This window comes from Anthonomus grandis, chromosome 5 (genome assembly GCF_022605725.1).
Source record: "Anthonomus grandis grandis chromosome 5, icAntGran1.3, whole genome shotgun sequence".
NCBI classification, from domain to species: domain Eukaryota; kingdom Metazoa; phylum Arthropoda; class Insecta; order Coleoptera; family Curculionidae; genus Anthonomus; species Anthonomus grandis.
In genome coordinates this window covers 15,841,301-15,857,022 of record NC_065550.1, presented here as the reverse complement: position 1 = coordinate 15,857,022, position 15,722 = coordinate 15,841,301, and the positions used below count along the sequence as shown (strand labels likewise).

The following is a 15,722-nucleotide window of genomic DNA, read 5'->3' as shown; positions in this document are numbered from 1 at the left end:
ATAATTGAAAGAGTGGTTTTCCTCCCTTTTACCACAGTCTGCCCCCGTCTTAACCTTCTCACTGTCGTTGTAAAATATTAAGAAGGAATTCAAGAAATTTGACTCGTCTTGACCGTAATTGCTTATGAATCAAATGCTTGGTACTTAAAACATTTAAAGGTTAGAATTAGTTAACAACAATTTTTTAACATGTGCACAAGGGCAAGATGGGTGTTTTGCTTACAATAATATGCATCGATTCTCTGTTGTCAAGTTTACACGCACTTTCAAAAGAGGAAATTTTCAGCTATATATCAACACATAGCATAATATGTTTTTTAACTTATTGACTTAAGTTTTCGATTAAAAATAAAAAGTAAAAATAGATTTATGTTAAGTATTCTAAGCGCATAAATAACATCTTCAACGTAAAAAAAAATATTAATACTCTTATTCTCAAACCGCTACTAAAAAATTTGAAATGGCAAGCAAAAGCTGATGTCATCTTGTGAAATGTCATTTATATCCAGAATTTGTGAAGTTCTTTAGTTTTTGGTTGAAAAAGGAAAAAGGTTGAGTCATTTCAGTGTTTTTGTGAATTGTTACGATAGTAAAAACTTATGCCGCACCATGGGGAAAAGGCGATTTAACCGATCTTTTCACAAGTAAATACCGATATTGTCATAACATCATATCAAGGTACAACCTATAATAAATATAAAATATTTAGTTTCCATAAAAATGCTTTTTGTTAGATAAGTACCTTTACTCTAATGAAATACGTTAAAAAATGCATATAGAGTTCATCAACAGTAATATTGTTTATAATTTAAACCTTTTTTATATTTTAATCTATTAATAATAAATATTTATCAAATAAATATTTTTTGACGATGCCACTGGTAAGGATTACTTGTGTCGGTGGAATAAACAATGCGATTGAGCGGCGTTGCGATGTTGTTGCTTTATTTCTCTAATATACGTTATCTACATTAATTTAACTTTGAATATTGACTTCTCATTATATTTTATTAAATATGAGTAGTGTTGTTTCATGTCTGGCAAAATAAGTGACAAATTTGTATGATATTATAAAGTGTGTTTTTTTGCCATTTCTACATAAGCATTTGGCATCATTGCATCAGAGATGTTGCAAGCAAACAAAAAAAAACGAAACTGCCCATAGTTCCACGGCTAGCATTGCCAAGGCTTGGTTTTTCAGATGTTCCACAGTAAACTAAATGTTTACAAGGAAACTAACATTTTTCCCTTCCATTCGGCTCTTTTTGTAGTTTTATATATTTTAGTTCAGAAGCAGCCCTGGTGAAAGCCCATGACTTTCAACATTTATATTGGTCGAGCGATGCTGATTGCATGATCCTCAAACTCCTAAGATGAACTTTATATTGCTAAGCTTATTTTAGATGACATTTAGAGAATCCCCTATAGGTACATTAATATATAGACATTCCTCTTCATGGCTTGTTATAGGCCTAAAGGCATCTTGGATTTTAGTTTAGTTCCGTGCCAAAGGCTTCAGGTAAAATAGTATTATATTCTGCAAACCTTTCTCTCTATCGTGGTCGTTTTACCTTTGAACAATAGCCTGAATTTTACCGTCCCTTCTACTTCTACCTTTTCCCTGCTCTTTTAAAACACTGCGAAATTCCCAAAATGTATATTCGCTATATATTTGTGTTGTGTGTTCGCTAGTAGGTAGGTAGAGGATACCCTTAAAGACTAGCGGCTCTTGGGTAGGTTCGGCCGACTTCGGGGAGGCCATCGATTCAAAACAGTTCTGCCGGGAGCGTCGACACTGAGGGTTACTGGCTATATATTTGTGTTCTGTGGTTACTGGTTTATTTCGTTTTTTGAACTGTTGGTTACGGCTTTTAAATTTATTTAGTGTTAAACAATATATTACAACTATTAAATTTGTAGTTTGTTTTGTGTAGGCTAAATATAAATAATCCTAAAGTATCGTTAAATTACTACATAGTAAGTAGCAAAATATTTGATGAAATAACGTTGGTCTTTTTACTAATTTTACTTGCAAATAATTTACAACAGAAATTTGTGAAGCAAACCTATTTTCATACTAGCAAAAAGGTAAAAAATGATCAGTAACTATCACGTAGCTACAATCTGTTCAAACCCAGTCTTAATTAGGAAATTGTTATTTAAATCCTAATTTGCCTTAGAATAACAGAAGATTTACCTTTTTACTTAAGAAGACTACACAAGCCCTAAATAAAAAGAAACAACAGATGTTATTTATACTGATATGGAGAAGGCATTTGATAATAGTGAAGCGCAGCAATATTAGAAAATCACTTTCTGACAACATCACTATTAACTAATTTTGGGTTATCCACTGATTTTAAGTTATCCATAAGGACTGTGGAGGATTGCTCATGTCTGCAGATAAACTTTCATAATGTAGACTGGTGTAGTACAAATGCACTCTTCTTCAATAACAAAAAATGTTCCACGATATCTCTAACCCTTAATCGTGATATTGTAGAATATTGTTACTATATAATGGTACTTCTCTTCAGAAATTTCCAAATGAAAGGGATTTGATTGTTGTGGTTGACTGCAATCTGGCTTTTACGGATCAAATTTCCAATATGGCGAATGAGCTACACAAAACAATGTGCTTCATTGTCAGATCTATTAATCTTTTTAATGTGAAGTGTCGTCTGAAGTTGTTCATCGGTCTGGTATTACTAAAGTTGAAATATGCTAGTATACTTTAATGCCGTCAATATGAGGTTTGGGAATTACCCAAAGTAGGTCTATGGCCACTATTTACTTTTATGAACATTTTTATAGATTAACTTTGGAAATTTGCCCTTCAGAACTATATCTCTTTGTAATTTTAACCAACAAAATTGATTCCCCTGAAATTCTTTCAATAGATTTAAACTAATACTTATAAAAGCTCACCCATTTACAAAATTTATAATCATTTTAATATTTATGTCTGTAATGTGGACTTAGATCTTTTAAATTTAAATAAATTTACCAAAATTATTGACGATAAACTTGATGCTTCTCAGAACCTTTTCGTTTTAAGTCACCCTTTATTGTTAGCATAAGAAGATAACTTAATGTTATTCTTTTTTTTGTATTGTTAGGTTTAAATGTTTTGTTGCATTTGAATAAACATATTTTCCTTCATATAATATATCGCTTTCCCGGTGGAACATCGACCTAAGTGCAAATTTTCAGTTAAATTAGTTACACGCGCAATAAGTATCAAAAAACACTAAACTTTTCGGTGGAACAATGTCATAAATGTAGTACAAATAGGTGCCGCGAGAAACCGCTTGCGTCGTTGTTCTAATGGCGCGTTTTTCTGATTGGTCTAGGAAGAAGAACGCCACAAGTGTTCAGTTGCGTTTCGGCATTCAGAGAGCATCGTTCTGTCGGGTTCAAAAACGACGTAAGTGCGAAATAAGTAGTTGTGTCTAGTCTAATTTATTTTGGTTATCTTTAGTGACGAAAACGACGTATTCGAACTATACGTTCGTATATTTCGATATATACGAACGGTAAGTCTTTGTTAATTTCAAGTTGCGTTTATTTTTAACAAAATCTAGTGAAACATTGTCACAAAAGTCTGTTGTGTCATTGTTCCTCTGAAATTTTGATCTTTAGCATGATTTAATTGTATTTTACGCCATTGTTGTTCCGAAATTTTTGTCGTTAGTAGTGACCTGTTTTTTATAACAATGTTGGTTCTAGAAGTTGTAGATAAATTTTCTATTAAGACTACTTTAAAAAACTCAAGAGAATTCTATTTTAATTTACTTTTGGGATTTTAGGAAGCTTATACAAAACCGCAATATTATGAATCGAGCAAGACTAATGGTACATTTGGCCACAAACCATTCGATCTCAGGTGTGTTTCTTTTTTAAATTCATGAGCTAATAAAAATTAAATTACATTAATCAAATATTAGAAATGTAATATTTCGAAAGTATTCTTAAAATATTAATATTTTATTTCAAAAATCTCATATAGATCTTGCAATTTTTTCGTGATATTAAAATATCTTTTAGATCAAGCTTCGGGAGATTTCGAAAAACAGCCAAAAAATATGCCTGAGGAAGAACTTAATTTAAATCGTCCTCCTCACCTTTTAGAAAAATTTCAAAAAAAATTTGATTGACCCGCAAACGTCTATTGACTATTTTCAATTCGAAGGAACAACAAATTCAAATCAAAATGATGAATTTTCTACTGACAGTATTATAGATAGACTACCGCCAAGTGCTTGTCAGCCTACTTTCACTAATTTGGATATTCAACAACCTGATACCCTGCAAATAACCGAAAACCACTTTGGTGAATTTTCTTCTTATGAATCTGATAACATGCCAGCAACTACCAGTTCACAGCAAACTCCTATTACTCTATCACGCACTGTACAATTGAAGTCAGATACAAAATCAACTTTAGATAAGAAAATTTCATATAATATAATTAATCAAGAATGTCCCACAAAAATGATACTACGAAAAAAAATTACACTTCCATCTTATGAGATAAATGACTCAGAAGATGAAGAAAATCTTTGGGGTGAAGGGGATAGCGATAACTGTTCATAACATTCCACCTAGTAGTGATGAGTCCTTATCGAGTGAAGACTTAGAAAATAAAGAAAACTGTCAGGTAGAGTCGCCTCCAGTATCTCCCAAAAAAGGGAAAAAAAGACAAAGACATCCCGAAAACTGGAAAAAAAACGAGGCCAAGTTATTAAAAAATAGTGGTAAAAGCTATGTGTCAAGAACTGGAAAAGTTGTAAAAGAGAAAGTAATTGGACCACCATGCCCGGATAAATGTACGTTGAAATGTTCCTTAAAATTTACGGAGGAACATAGAATTCAGTTTTTTAAGGACTATTGGAATTTGTCCACTCTGCAACGACAAAGAGATTTTCTAGCCTTTTGTGTAGCTCCATTGGAATTAAAGTATCGCCGTGTAGTATCGGAAAGACCTAGAAAACCGAATTGTGGGTTTTATTTATGGGATAATGGAAAACAACATCGCGTGTGTAAAAAGTTTTTAATGAATACATTTGGAATAACTGAGCGCGCATTGCGAACTGTAGTTCAGGCACGTGCTACAAATTCTGGTATCATCCCTGAAGATAAACGTGGCCGCCATGGTAATCCCAGAAAAACAGATGAAGAAATCATTGAGTCTGTTAAAAAACATATTGACTCAATTCCGCGAGTAGAAAGTCACTACCAGAGGCAAAATACAACAAGAGAATTTATTCCGGGAGAGTTAACTATTTCTGAAATGCACAGAAATTACACCAAAGAGCGCAGTGAAGCTGGAAAACCAGCAGCAAACTACGATTTATATTCGCGAATATTTAACACAAATTTTAATATTGGATTTTTTTTCCAAAAAAAGATATGTGCGACTTATGTGAGGGATACCAGAATGCCTCTGGAGAAGATAAGAAGCGGCTAAAAATGCTTACATCAATCATCAAGAGGAAAAATTAAGTAGAGTTGAAAAGGATGCGGATAAGAAAAAGTCCAAGGAAGAAGGTTCAAACACAATTTTTGCAGTCTATGACTTACAGGCAGTATTGCCTGTTCCAATGGGACAATCCAGGCTTAATTGCTATAATTTTACGGTAATAATAATAAAATTGTTGATATGATTTTGTTTAATAATAGAATGGTTTTTATAGGTAACCGACGTAAGTAATGACAATACGATATGCTTTTTCTGGCACGAAGGTCTTGGACAACGAGGTGCTATTGAAATTGGCTCATGCGTTCTTATGTTTATTGAAGAAATTGCAAATAAGAGACCTGGTGCCGACATAGTGTTCTACTCAGATAACTGCTGTGGTCAGCAGAAGAACCGGTATTTTTTATAATAACTAATAAATACTTTAATATCGTATTTTATTTCAGCTATGTTTTTGCAATGTATCTGTATGCCGTTCAAACACTTCCCATCAGTTCCATCACTCACAAATACCTTATAAGGGGCCACACTCAGAACGAAGGAGACACTATTCATAGCATAATCGAGAAATCAGTAAATAGAGCTAAGAAAGCCGGACCTATTTATGTTCCTCACCAACTTGTTCCACTAATCCGGGCTTCAAAAAAGAAAGGCAATCCTCTAAATGTGAAAGAATTAGGTTTTAAAGATTTTGTTGATATCAAGAAATTGAATTCTGACATAGGTTTTAATTGCCAGAAAAACGATAACGGGGAACAAATTAAAATTTCAGAGATAAAAATAATACGCTTTGTAAAAGATAGTGATGTATATTTCTACAAAACCAGTTATAAGGAAACGGACTGGAAGTAAGCCAAAAGCAGAAATATCGGATCAAGGCGCTCTCTAGAGGCAAACAATATTAAAAATATCATTAGAAAACCAGCTTACGTCGCAAAAATACCAATAGCTGACAATAAAAGAATAGATTTGCAAAGTCTTTTGACGGCGTTATATTATTCCAAATTATTATGAATCGTTTTTTAATACGTTATTTTAATATTTTTAGTAAGTTATTTTTTTTAGTTTAAGTTTTAGAACTATAAATTCTTTGTTCCCTTGTTTTAAACTTTTTATGCCTTTCTTAGTAGGTACTAAAATACTTTTATATTTAATTTGTTGTTTAATAAACCACTCTACTTTCTTTTTTGTTTTTTCTTTAGTAGTAAAACATTATTTCTGTACCTATTTTTTGAAATTGTGATCATAAAATTGCAGACTTAAATTTGATCTTCTCATCAAATTTTGTCAAAAGTATTATTACATAAATAGATTCTAGAGAAACAATGACGTAATTGGAAGGAGACTTTAAAAAGAGGGGGGTAGAAATGAGGATTTTCCAAAAAAAGTGAAAAGGATTATGCAGAATTATTTATTAAGATTATTCTTAACCTCGAAATTATTTGCAACAAAATTCTGCTAAATTATTTAACAAAAAATTAACATAGATATCTAAAAAAATATTAAAACATCATTTTCTCAAAACTTTATAATTTTCGCTTAGGTCGATGTTCCACCGGGAAAGCGATATATATATCGGTGTCTGTAATTGGCCCTCGGACTATACTTAATAAATAAATAAAAATGTTTTGTCAAACAAATTTATTTTTTTAATGTCTTTATACCTACAAATCTTAAGAGCAATTTATTTAATAATAAGTTTTAAAGTAACCAATTAATTATATTGAGATTACATTATATTTTTCACATAGGTATGTAACACACCATAAGAAAAATATAAACACCAATGAATAAAAGAATTATATGGAACTCAAAAGTTTTAAACGCTTTAAAAGGCAAACCTTTTAAAGTATGATTCGTTGCATAATATCAGGGACTCGTCGCCCATTTTGAATTGATGCGCGGATCCGAAACCCGAGTATTAAGCCGAGCTTGCCCGAGAGCCTCTAGACTTTAATGGTATCCTGGTAGGTAGTAGCATCAGAGAAAGTGAGATTTATAACAAATTGTATATTGATTCAAAAAGTACAAATAATTTATTGACAATATTTCACGTCCTTTTCATATCAAAAACGTTTTATCAAAATTTTCAAAGGCATTTCTGAATATAAAGTTAGAATACTCATTCATTAAGGCGTATTTATTTATTCGTATATACATTTTATTTATATACAATAAATACTGTAGTGTATCAATTATTTAAGAAATATAAAAATCTGAATATATTATTATCACAACCGCATGATTTAACAGAAATAATAAATTCTATACCGTAGCAACATCCTGGAATTTATAAATATTACTAAAAAGGATAAACTTTAAATTCTATATTTATATGAAAAATGTGTGTGAAAATTCTATATATTTTTTTAACATTACCTATAATACTATAATACTTACATATAAATCCGACTTAATATTAAAGGCACATTATTGATATCCAAATGCTGATATAAGTAAAAAAGTCATAGAGGTCAGATACAAAAGTAAGAATTCTCAAATAAATAAAGTAGGGTATAAATTGGAAATTGCTACAAACAAAACGAAATAAATACTTCAAGAGAAAGAGATAATTATAAAAATACAAAATTTCAAGAAAAAAGAAATTCTAAAATAAACTAATTAATTTAGGAATTTGTCTGAAAAGAAAAAATATGGAAAAAAGGCATGCATAATTTTTTAGAATTTTAAACTTAAATACTAGTTACAAAAAATGACTTGATAACCTAGAATAATCGAGCCGTAATATACATGAGACCAATGAATAAGGACGGAATAACAATTTGATTTGTACCGCTCGTGTTGTTGCCCACATTACAATTTTCAGAGTTTCTCAGTAGAGTAACGTAGTTTTCGATGTACTTGTTTGTGGTTTCGCCAAAAGTCAGTCCGGGTGTAGAGTCCTAGAAATGTAAAATTATTGCTTAAGATAAATACATAATTATAGATTGTTTTTTTTTTTAATTTAGTTGATGAAACGTTTAAAACTAAATGTTACTCAAGGTTCCAACGCATTCAATTTATAACAAGCTTTAAAAAAATATTAAAGAAAACCTATAGTTTGCCTTTGAATCCTCTTTAATAATAACCTTCCAAATAAGGTGTATATGAAAATATTGGTGAATAGTTCAACCAATTTTGCGGTATTCAATTAGATAATAACTTATCTAAAAATGAAAACAAAATTTTATATCAGACACAAGACACACAAAGTTTTAAAAAAACATACAGTATATAAATTGAGCTGAGGAGAATGCAATTCATAATATATAGAAATTCTTAATAAATGCCAATCATTTAGTTACCATCTAAACTAACTTAAACATAGTTTTGAATTGGCAAAAATGTTTAGATGCTCCATAATGTCTCACAAAGGTTGGATGTTTTAGATAGTCTGGAAATTTCTAAGCTATTTAATACCCCTAATGTTGGAGCCCTTAATAAGCCCATAAATTGACATTTCATTAAGGCAGCGCACGTAGTTAACCTCTAACGATACGCAGTTTAATTTATCCTGGTATATATTTTCTTAATTACACTTAGTATTTTATTTATTTTTTAATCTGATTATATTTTATCTATTTATTTCGGTAACTTGCTTGCAAAACCTGTAGAGCAAGTGTCGGATATTTAAAGCCTTTTGAATTAGAGATCTATTGAAATTTGATGTAAGTTTTTAACAGATTTTCATCGGTTTACCTTTAGATATTTATGTAGATTCTAAGAAAAGCGCTTGAAAATATATGGATACCCAAAACGTGTCGGACATCTAATATACTATGTTTGTAAAGACTGGAAAGGTTATGAAGAACAAAAAGGTTGTGCCATGTTTTCGATACGATTTTTGTGCTTCTCTTTTTAACAACCCTACTCAACATTACTAAAATCATTATCAGCTATAATAAATCAAACCCAAAAATATGTTTAGATTTTCACGTAGAATTTAAAAATGTAACAATATATAGGGTGTTCCATTTTATGAAGATTAATAAGGTCAGTAGACATCTACTTCCGATATTTTCCGTATTAACAGTTTTCTTATAATCCATCGATGCGTTCCCGAAGGACTACCTGGTTGTGATACAAATGAAAGAAAAATTACGTTAAGTGCATTTTTATTTTAAAGAAGCCTGACAAGTTTTATCACAATCAAATAAGCACTTTTTAGAACTAGATTATTGTAACCTTTTAGTTTAGAAATGGGTTTCAAAGGACCTAATACAAAAAACTTAATACCAATTATAATTCAATCCAAAGTATTTACTTACAGGGAAAAGCAAATTCTTTGTGTGGTTAAAGGAGTCGAACACCTTAAATGACTTCTCCAGTTTCTGACCAAAAACAATTTCGACTTCATTTAGATAAGAAATAATATCGTTTAATTTTGAGGAACCATTCTTAGCGACGACTTCTCCGGCGACTATGATGGTGATTGGCGCCTCTTCATCTACATTAAACCCATTATAAGCTGCCAGTGACTCATTCTTGCAAATCACCTTGAATTGTTCCTGGTAAGTAGTGTTTTCAATAATGTAATGTGGTAAATCTAAAATCATAAAAATGTAACTATTGAATTCAATTTCTCAAATAACAGAGGGTACCATTTATAGCTATAACGGCATAATCACCGTTGGCTTCCTCCAGGCATTTAAGTGCACCAAGACTGTCGTAATATTTATTATTTGCATCAGCATTACAGTATGCAGCAGCTGAAAATTAATAAATAGAATTACATTTTTCTTCAATAAAATAACAATACTTACTAGTTGTTAGGTTTGATGGGTAACAGTTTTTACACAACTTTTGATAATCAGTATCGGGAATGTCAAGTTCGTTTTCAGCAGCGTTAGCGCCCGGAGCACATGATTCTCCAACAAATGCGCTGAAAATTTGAGCGTAATTGCAACTGTCTTGAACAACCTTATTTTTACGCAGCAAGTCGATGAATGCCAGCCATTCTAAAATAAATCCCAAAAATAAATATAGAAGTTTAAAAGACTAAGTAATCTTGCCTTTGCCACCATATTCAGGAAGACAGATGCGTTTTCCTTCCAGTGATTTTGTGCCGTTGTACCAAGTAGTATTGTTTTTCACAACAATAACGATTTTGGAAAGTTGTTTTGAGACAGTTTCTGGGTAAGCTACGTTTGTTAGGTTTTTCCTGAAATTGTATTGAATAATTACATTGGTACTTACTGTTAAAAGAATTATCAAGGTACTCTTTAGAAACTAACAACCTGAAAACAACCTGTAACTAAAGAAGTATTTTTTGGAAGAAGGTTGTTTTCAGATTGTCTTTCTCTCCAATACTTTCTTACTAGTAAGTCGGTAATTAAATCTACTACCGTTTGGCAAAAAAATTAAAACTAAGTTTTATGTCAAATATATTTATCCTTTCGTTTTAATTAGATTTGAAAACAAACGATTTTCAAATAGAAAAAAAATTGTGCCAAATGATTTTTCCAAATAACCCCATAAAACAAGAATAGTATATCAGGTGACTTAGGATAAAGGGAATACTTTACACAAAACAAAGAAAATTTGGTATGTTTTATATTATATAAATATAAATATATCCGATTTCGAATTTATAGATCTAGATAAATATGATGTTTTCCGCCGAGATCGCGAACCTAGTGCTTCTTTAAAAAAGGATGGAGGTGTGCTAATAGCGGTTAAAAAAGATTTGGGAGCAGTCGCCGTGTTGCATTTTTTCAGTGAAGCTGTGGATTAATTTTAGTGTGGGGAATGTTTGCGTTTTTGTTTGTTGTGTTTACGTTCCTCCTAAGGACATTAATGCTTATTCATATTTTTCAACTAAATTAGAATCATTAAATCAACGAATAAATAAAAATAATGTAATTTTGGTTTGCGGTGATATGAACTGTTCAACTGTGCGATGGGAAAAGGAAAACAATAATTTATTTTTAACCCCTTTTCAAGTACCTAAGGAATACTTCGATATCATCGAAAATCTTTCATTTGCAGGTCTAATACAATTTAATTACCTAAAAAATGATTGTAATACATTACATAATACATACATTAGATCTAATATTATGTAATGAAGAACGTGTTTCAAATTTGTTGCATTGTGATAGCCCCTTGATTGTGGAGGACCCTAAGCATCCAGCCATTGAATTTAACTTTCAGGTTAACAATATAAAAATTTTAAAACATAAATCACTTTCTTACTTTAATTTTAACCAGGCAGATTATGTGGAGATAAATAATGTATTAAAAAACAAACCTTGGCCAAATATTTTTAATAATTCCTTAAATCATAATTTAAACACTTTTTATAATATTTTAAATGAAATTGTTGAAGAGAAGGTACCCATCGTGCGGAAAAATGCACGTTTTCCGGTTTACTTTACACAGGGCCAGAATAAAGGTTTTAAAAGAAAAAAATAAATTCCACAAAAAATGGAAAATTTACAATAATATTTCTGACTACAATACTTTTAGGCTTTTGCGGAGTAGATCTAAAAAACTTATAGAACAAGATTTAAGGAATTATGTACAATCCTTAGAAAGTGATATTCCGCATGATAGTAAAATATTCTGGAAAATGGTTTCTATAAATAAAAATGGATCAGGTATCTCAGCTAAAATGAAATATATGGATAGGGAGTCCTCGAACAATCCATATATCTCTAACATGTTTGCGGAGTTTTTTGAGAGTGTTTTTGTTAGACCCAGCTCTTTGGTATACGATAATAGCGATGATTTAAATACTAATAACAATTTTTAACATTCTATTTATCTTTCTGAATCTGAAACTCTCGAAGCATTAAAAACACTTGATCCCAAAAAGGGCGCAGGCCCAGATAATTTTCCATCCTTTTTTGTTAAGAGTTGTGCAATGGGTCTCGCCCCTCCCCTGACCTTAATTTTTAATCAATCACTGTCGTGCGGTGTTTTTCCGGATAAATGGAAACGTTCATGTCATTCCAATATTTAAAAACAATGAAAAAAACGTAATTAACAATTACCGACCAATAAGTAAGATTTGTATTTTTGCCAAGGTTTTTGAAAAAATAATTTATAAATATATTTTTAATGTTGTCAAACGTTTGCTAATTTCTGAGCAACATGGATTTCTACCAAATAAATCCATTGAATCTAATCTTCTTGAATATACGGAATACATTAGAGAAAACATGGATAGCGGAGTTCAGGTGGATGCTATCTACACCGATTTTAGTAAAGCTTTTGACAAAATTGATCATACCATAATGAAATATAAATTAGAAAGATGTTACAGGTTAAAATTGGCATTTTATACTCTTTATTAAAAGCACTGATTACAGTTATATTTTCAAAATAGATATTTTACAAATATTAATGATTGATACTAGTAATGCCCTCTCTGTAATAGCCTCCCAAGTAAACCATAGTTCTGTTCTCTAGCCATTTCAAATTACAGTATTCTTTTTTTTTAAGGACACATTTAGTTTTGTACATTTCAGCTTCATATTGTACTGGTTGTTAATGAAATTTTATTTATACTCTTATAAAACCCGGTTCTGGACTAAAGAAATATTTTAGAATTTAAATTATATCCCATATTGAATATTTAATTATTTTATAACGAATAATGATTAATTGGGCATGTACAATTATTGTGTATGTTGTACTGTTCATAGTACAATATCTGATTTTGGCTTGACCATACCAGATATGCTGGTTGATTTTACTCGGACTGACCTATCTAATTTTTGTCTCTTTTTATCTAATTTTAATATTAGTTTTCTTGGAAGATAGCAAGAAGTTGCTGGTCTAGGCAAAATCGAAATTGATTGTCATAGTGACACATATTTTCATTGCCAACTTCCTTGGGCCACAAATTTTGTTATTTATTTTTTATAAAAGGTTTTATGGTACTTATAAAAAAAGTTAAGTTATTTTGTTATATATTTCGATTGGCAATACACTTTGTGCGTGATTGCTTAAATACGGGTTTGACCTCTGCGGTCGTTCCTTTTCCCAGACCGCCGTCATGAAGTGAAGAGTGCTTTAGTTCTTTTTGAAATTCGTGTGAATTTTACCCATATGGGGATATAATTGACTAAATGTGGTGATAGTAAATCAACTTTTTGGGCGTAATGCTATAATTTGTTGTTTTGTTGAATTTACTGGCCTTTATGGCGATTTAAAACCTAATAATTTTTCACGTGCCCTCGAACATCGGCAAAATAGCGGTTCTGATTGGCATTGGCAGGGGACAATTTAATTAGCAAAGCTACATGACATGGATTTTGGACGGATTTTTTTTGTACGGACCTGATTTTTTCATGCCACATGGTGCTTCGTTTTGGGGTTATGTACTCTACTGGCTCTAATCTAGAAGGAGATTTTAAGCAACTGTGAGCTAACGTCTAACCTAGACCACTACCAGAGCTTGGCGTATTGTGAAGTGGAAGAGGTGAAGCTTGGAAGCCTGCAGTTTTTCTTTGACTGGGAATTGGATGTCTGGGAGAGTCTCGAATGTGAAGTAGTCTGCTGTGTATGGAGCTAAGTGACAGAACATAACATTTTTTTTTATTCACTTGTTTTATTTTATTTTTATTATCACGACTTTTATCTTTTGAGCTGAGATACATACATAAGCTTATTTAAAATTTTATTGACATTATTTAATCGATGCTATTTTATTATTGAATATTACTGATATGAGTACATATATATGTGACAAGTGACTCCTGTGAGGTAAGACGCAGCCGGCTTCGTAGTACTACTAGTATATACTTGGGTTATATTATTTATTTTCAGACTACTCCTAAGATGTCAAATTTTCTCAGATTAGCTAGTAAATATTAGAGTAAACTAATAAAAGGGTAATTTTAAGTGGGGAAGCTTCAACAGTTAGGGTTGTTATTTTTTTTTGTTTAGGTCAATGTCCGTGGCGGGATATACCGGGCCATGTAAGTTATTAGTTTAATTGAATTGAAGCTTCATTCCCCAAAAGGTTTGGGTGTAACATAATTTATTTTATTTTGACAACCACACTTTGATTGTGTATTTTTTGTGTGATGTTGTGGTTCCTTATTACCAACTTAAATAATTATTCCTCTTAACGATAAATAACATAACATAATTCTCTGTGATAATCAAGACTTAAATAAATTGTTATTTTCTGTTGTTAATTTGTTTTTCACTTGAGTTGAGTAGGTTGGAATATCATAGGTAATTTGGAAACAATAGTGTATACTGATTTGACTTTGATTTTGTTTTCCAAGTTTCGTTTTGAACTTGCCTAAATAAATTTTGATAAATATTGGGCGTCCTTTGGGATTATATAAAATCCAAAACTTGGTGGCGCCATACTGATTTTGACATTTAATTGGGTAACTCTTGGGTAGTTACTACCTAAGAAATTTTGGTTCATTTGGTTGAGAAAGAAGCTAGAACCCACATCGGCTTGAGCTAGCAGCATTGTGAAGGATTCCTTCTCTGGGCGTTTCAGGTAAGAGGGGTTAAGTTCCTCCGGGCATCAAACAACTTTTGGAGACCCTCTTAAGGCCATAAACCTTTCACTATTTTTAGTACTTCTTTTCTTTTGATTAACTTGGCATTCATCGCTTCACCACCATCATTCCATTTTATTGCACTTTAGAAAAAAAAAATATAACAAAGAGTCGGTGTGGATGGCATTTTTCTGGACTGGTGCGAATTCTATTTAAGAGGTCGTACTTTTTCTGTATTGGTAAATGAGGTTGAATTTATGAATATAAAAGTTACCTCTGGGGTACCGCAAGGATCTTTCTTATTTATCTTGATAATGTAAAACTTTGTTTTTCAAACTCTATGGTTCTTGGATTCGCCGATGACTTAAAAATTTACAAACAAATTAAAACTCCGCACGATTGTGAATTGCTGCAAAAGGACTTCAATCAATTTCATAAATACTGTCTTAAAAATAACTTGTTTATAAATTCAAATAAATGTAATGTTATCAGTTTCACTAGAAATAAAAATCCAATTAAATACAATTACAGAATTGGTAACAGTGCCTTAAATAGAGAAAACGAGGTTAGAGATCTGGGCTTGACAATAAACTTACATTTGAAACACATATAGATTTAACAATTTCAAAGAGTTTTAAAATGTTGGGCTTCATAAACAGAAAATAACTTATTTTCAAATCCAAATACATACTTAACACTCTATTATGCTTATGTACACAGCAAGCTTACTTTTGCTTCAATAATCTGGAGTCCTTATTATCAACTTTATAAAG

General features: G+C 31.2%; 1 protein-coding gene, 1 long non-coding RNA gene and 1 pseudogene across 3 annotated transcripts in view; 2 read left to right on the top strand and 1 right to left on the bottom strand.

Annotated features, from left to right (window-relative positions):
- LOC126736869 (uncharacterized) overlaps window positions 1-14,628 on the top strand; it is a 300,653-nt gene extending 286,025 nt beyond the window's left edge. Inside the window, exon 2 of the long non-coding RNA XR_007660806.1 lies at window positions 14,412-14,628. This is a non-coding gene — a long non-coding RNA (uncharacterized LOC126736869). The remainder of the gene's footprint in view (window positions 1-14,411) is intronic.
- On the top strand, window positions 3,388-6,852 carry LOC126736858 (uncharacterized; annotated as a pseudogene).
- The window catches only part of LOC126736857 (transferrin-like), a 40,972-nt gene continuing 32,124 nt past the window's right edge, over window positions 6,875-15,722 (bottom strand). For both annotated transcript variants that reach the window (XM_050441466.1, XM_050441467.1), the window contains exons 7-11: window positions 10,492-10,640; window positions 10,243-10,437; window positions 10,081-10,188; window positions 9,748-10,025; window positions 6,875-8,382 (exon numbers count right to left, since the gene is read on the bottom strand). In XM_050441466.1, the coding sequence (XP_050297423.1) occupies window positions 8,206-8,382; window positions 9,748-10,025; window positions 10,081-10,188; window positions 10,243-10,437; window positions 10,492-10,640 (907 nt within the window). In that variant the 3' untranslated portion in view covers window positions 6,875-8,205. The remainder of the gene's footprint in view (window positions 8,383-9,747; window positions 10,026-10,080; window positions 10,189-10,242; window positions 10,438-10,491; window positions 10,641-15,722) is intronic.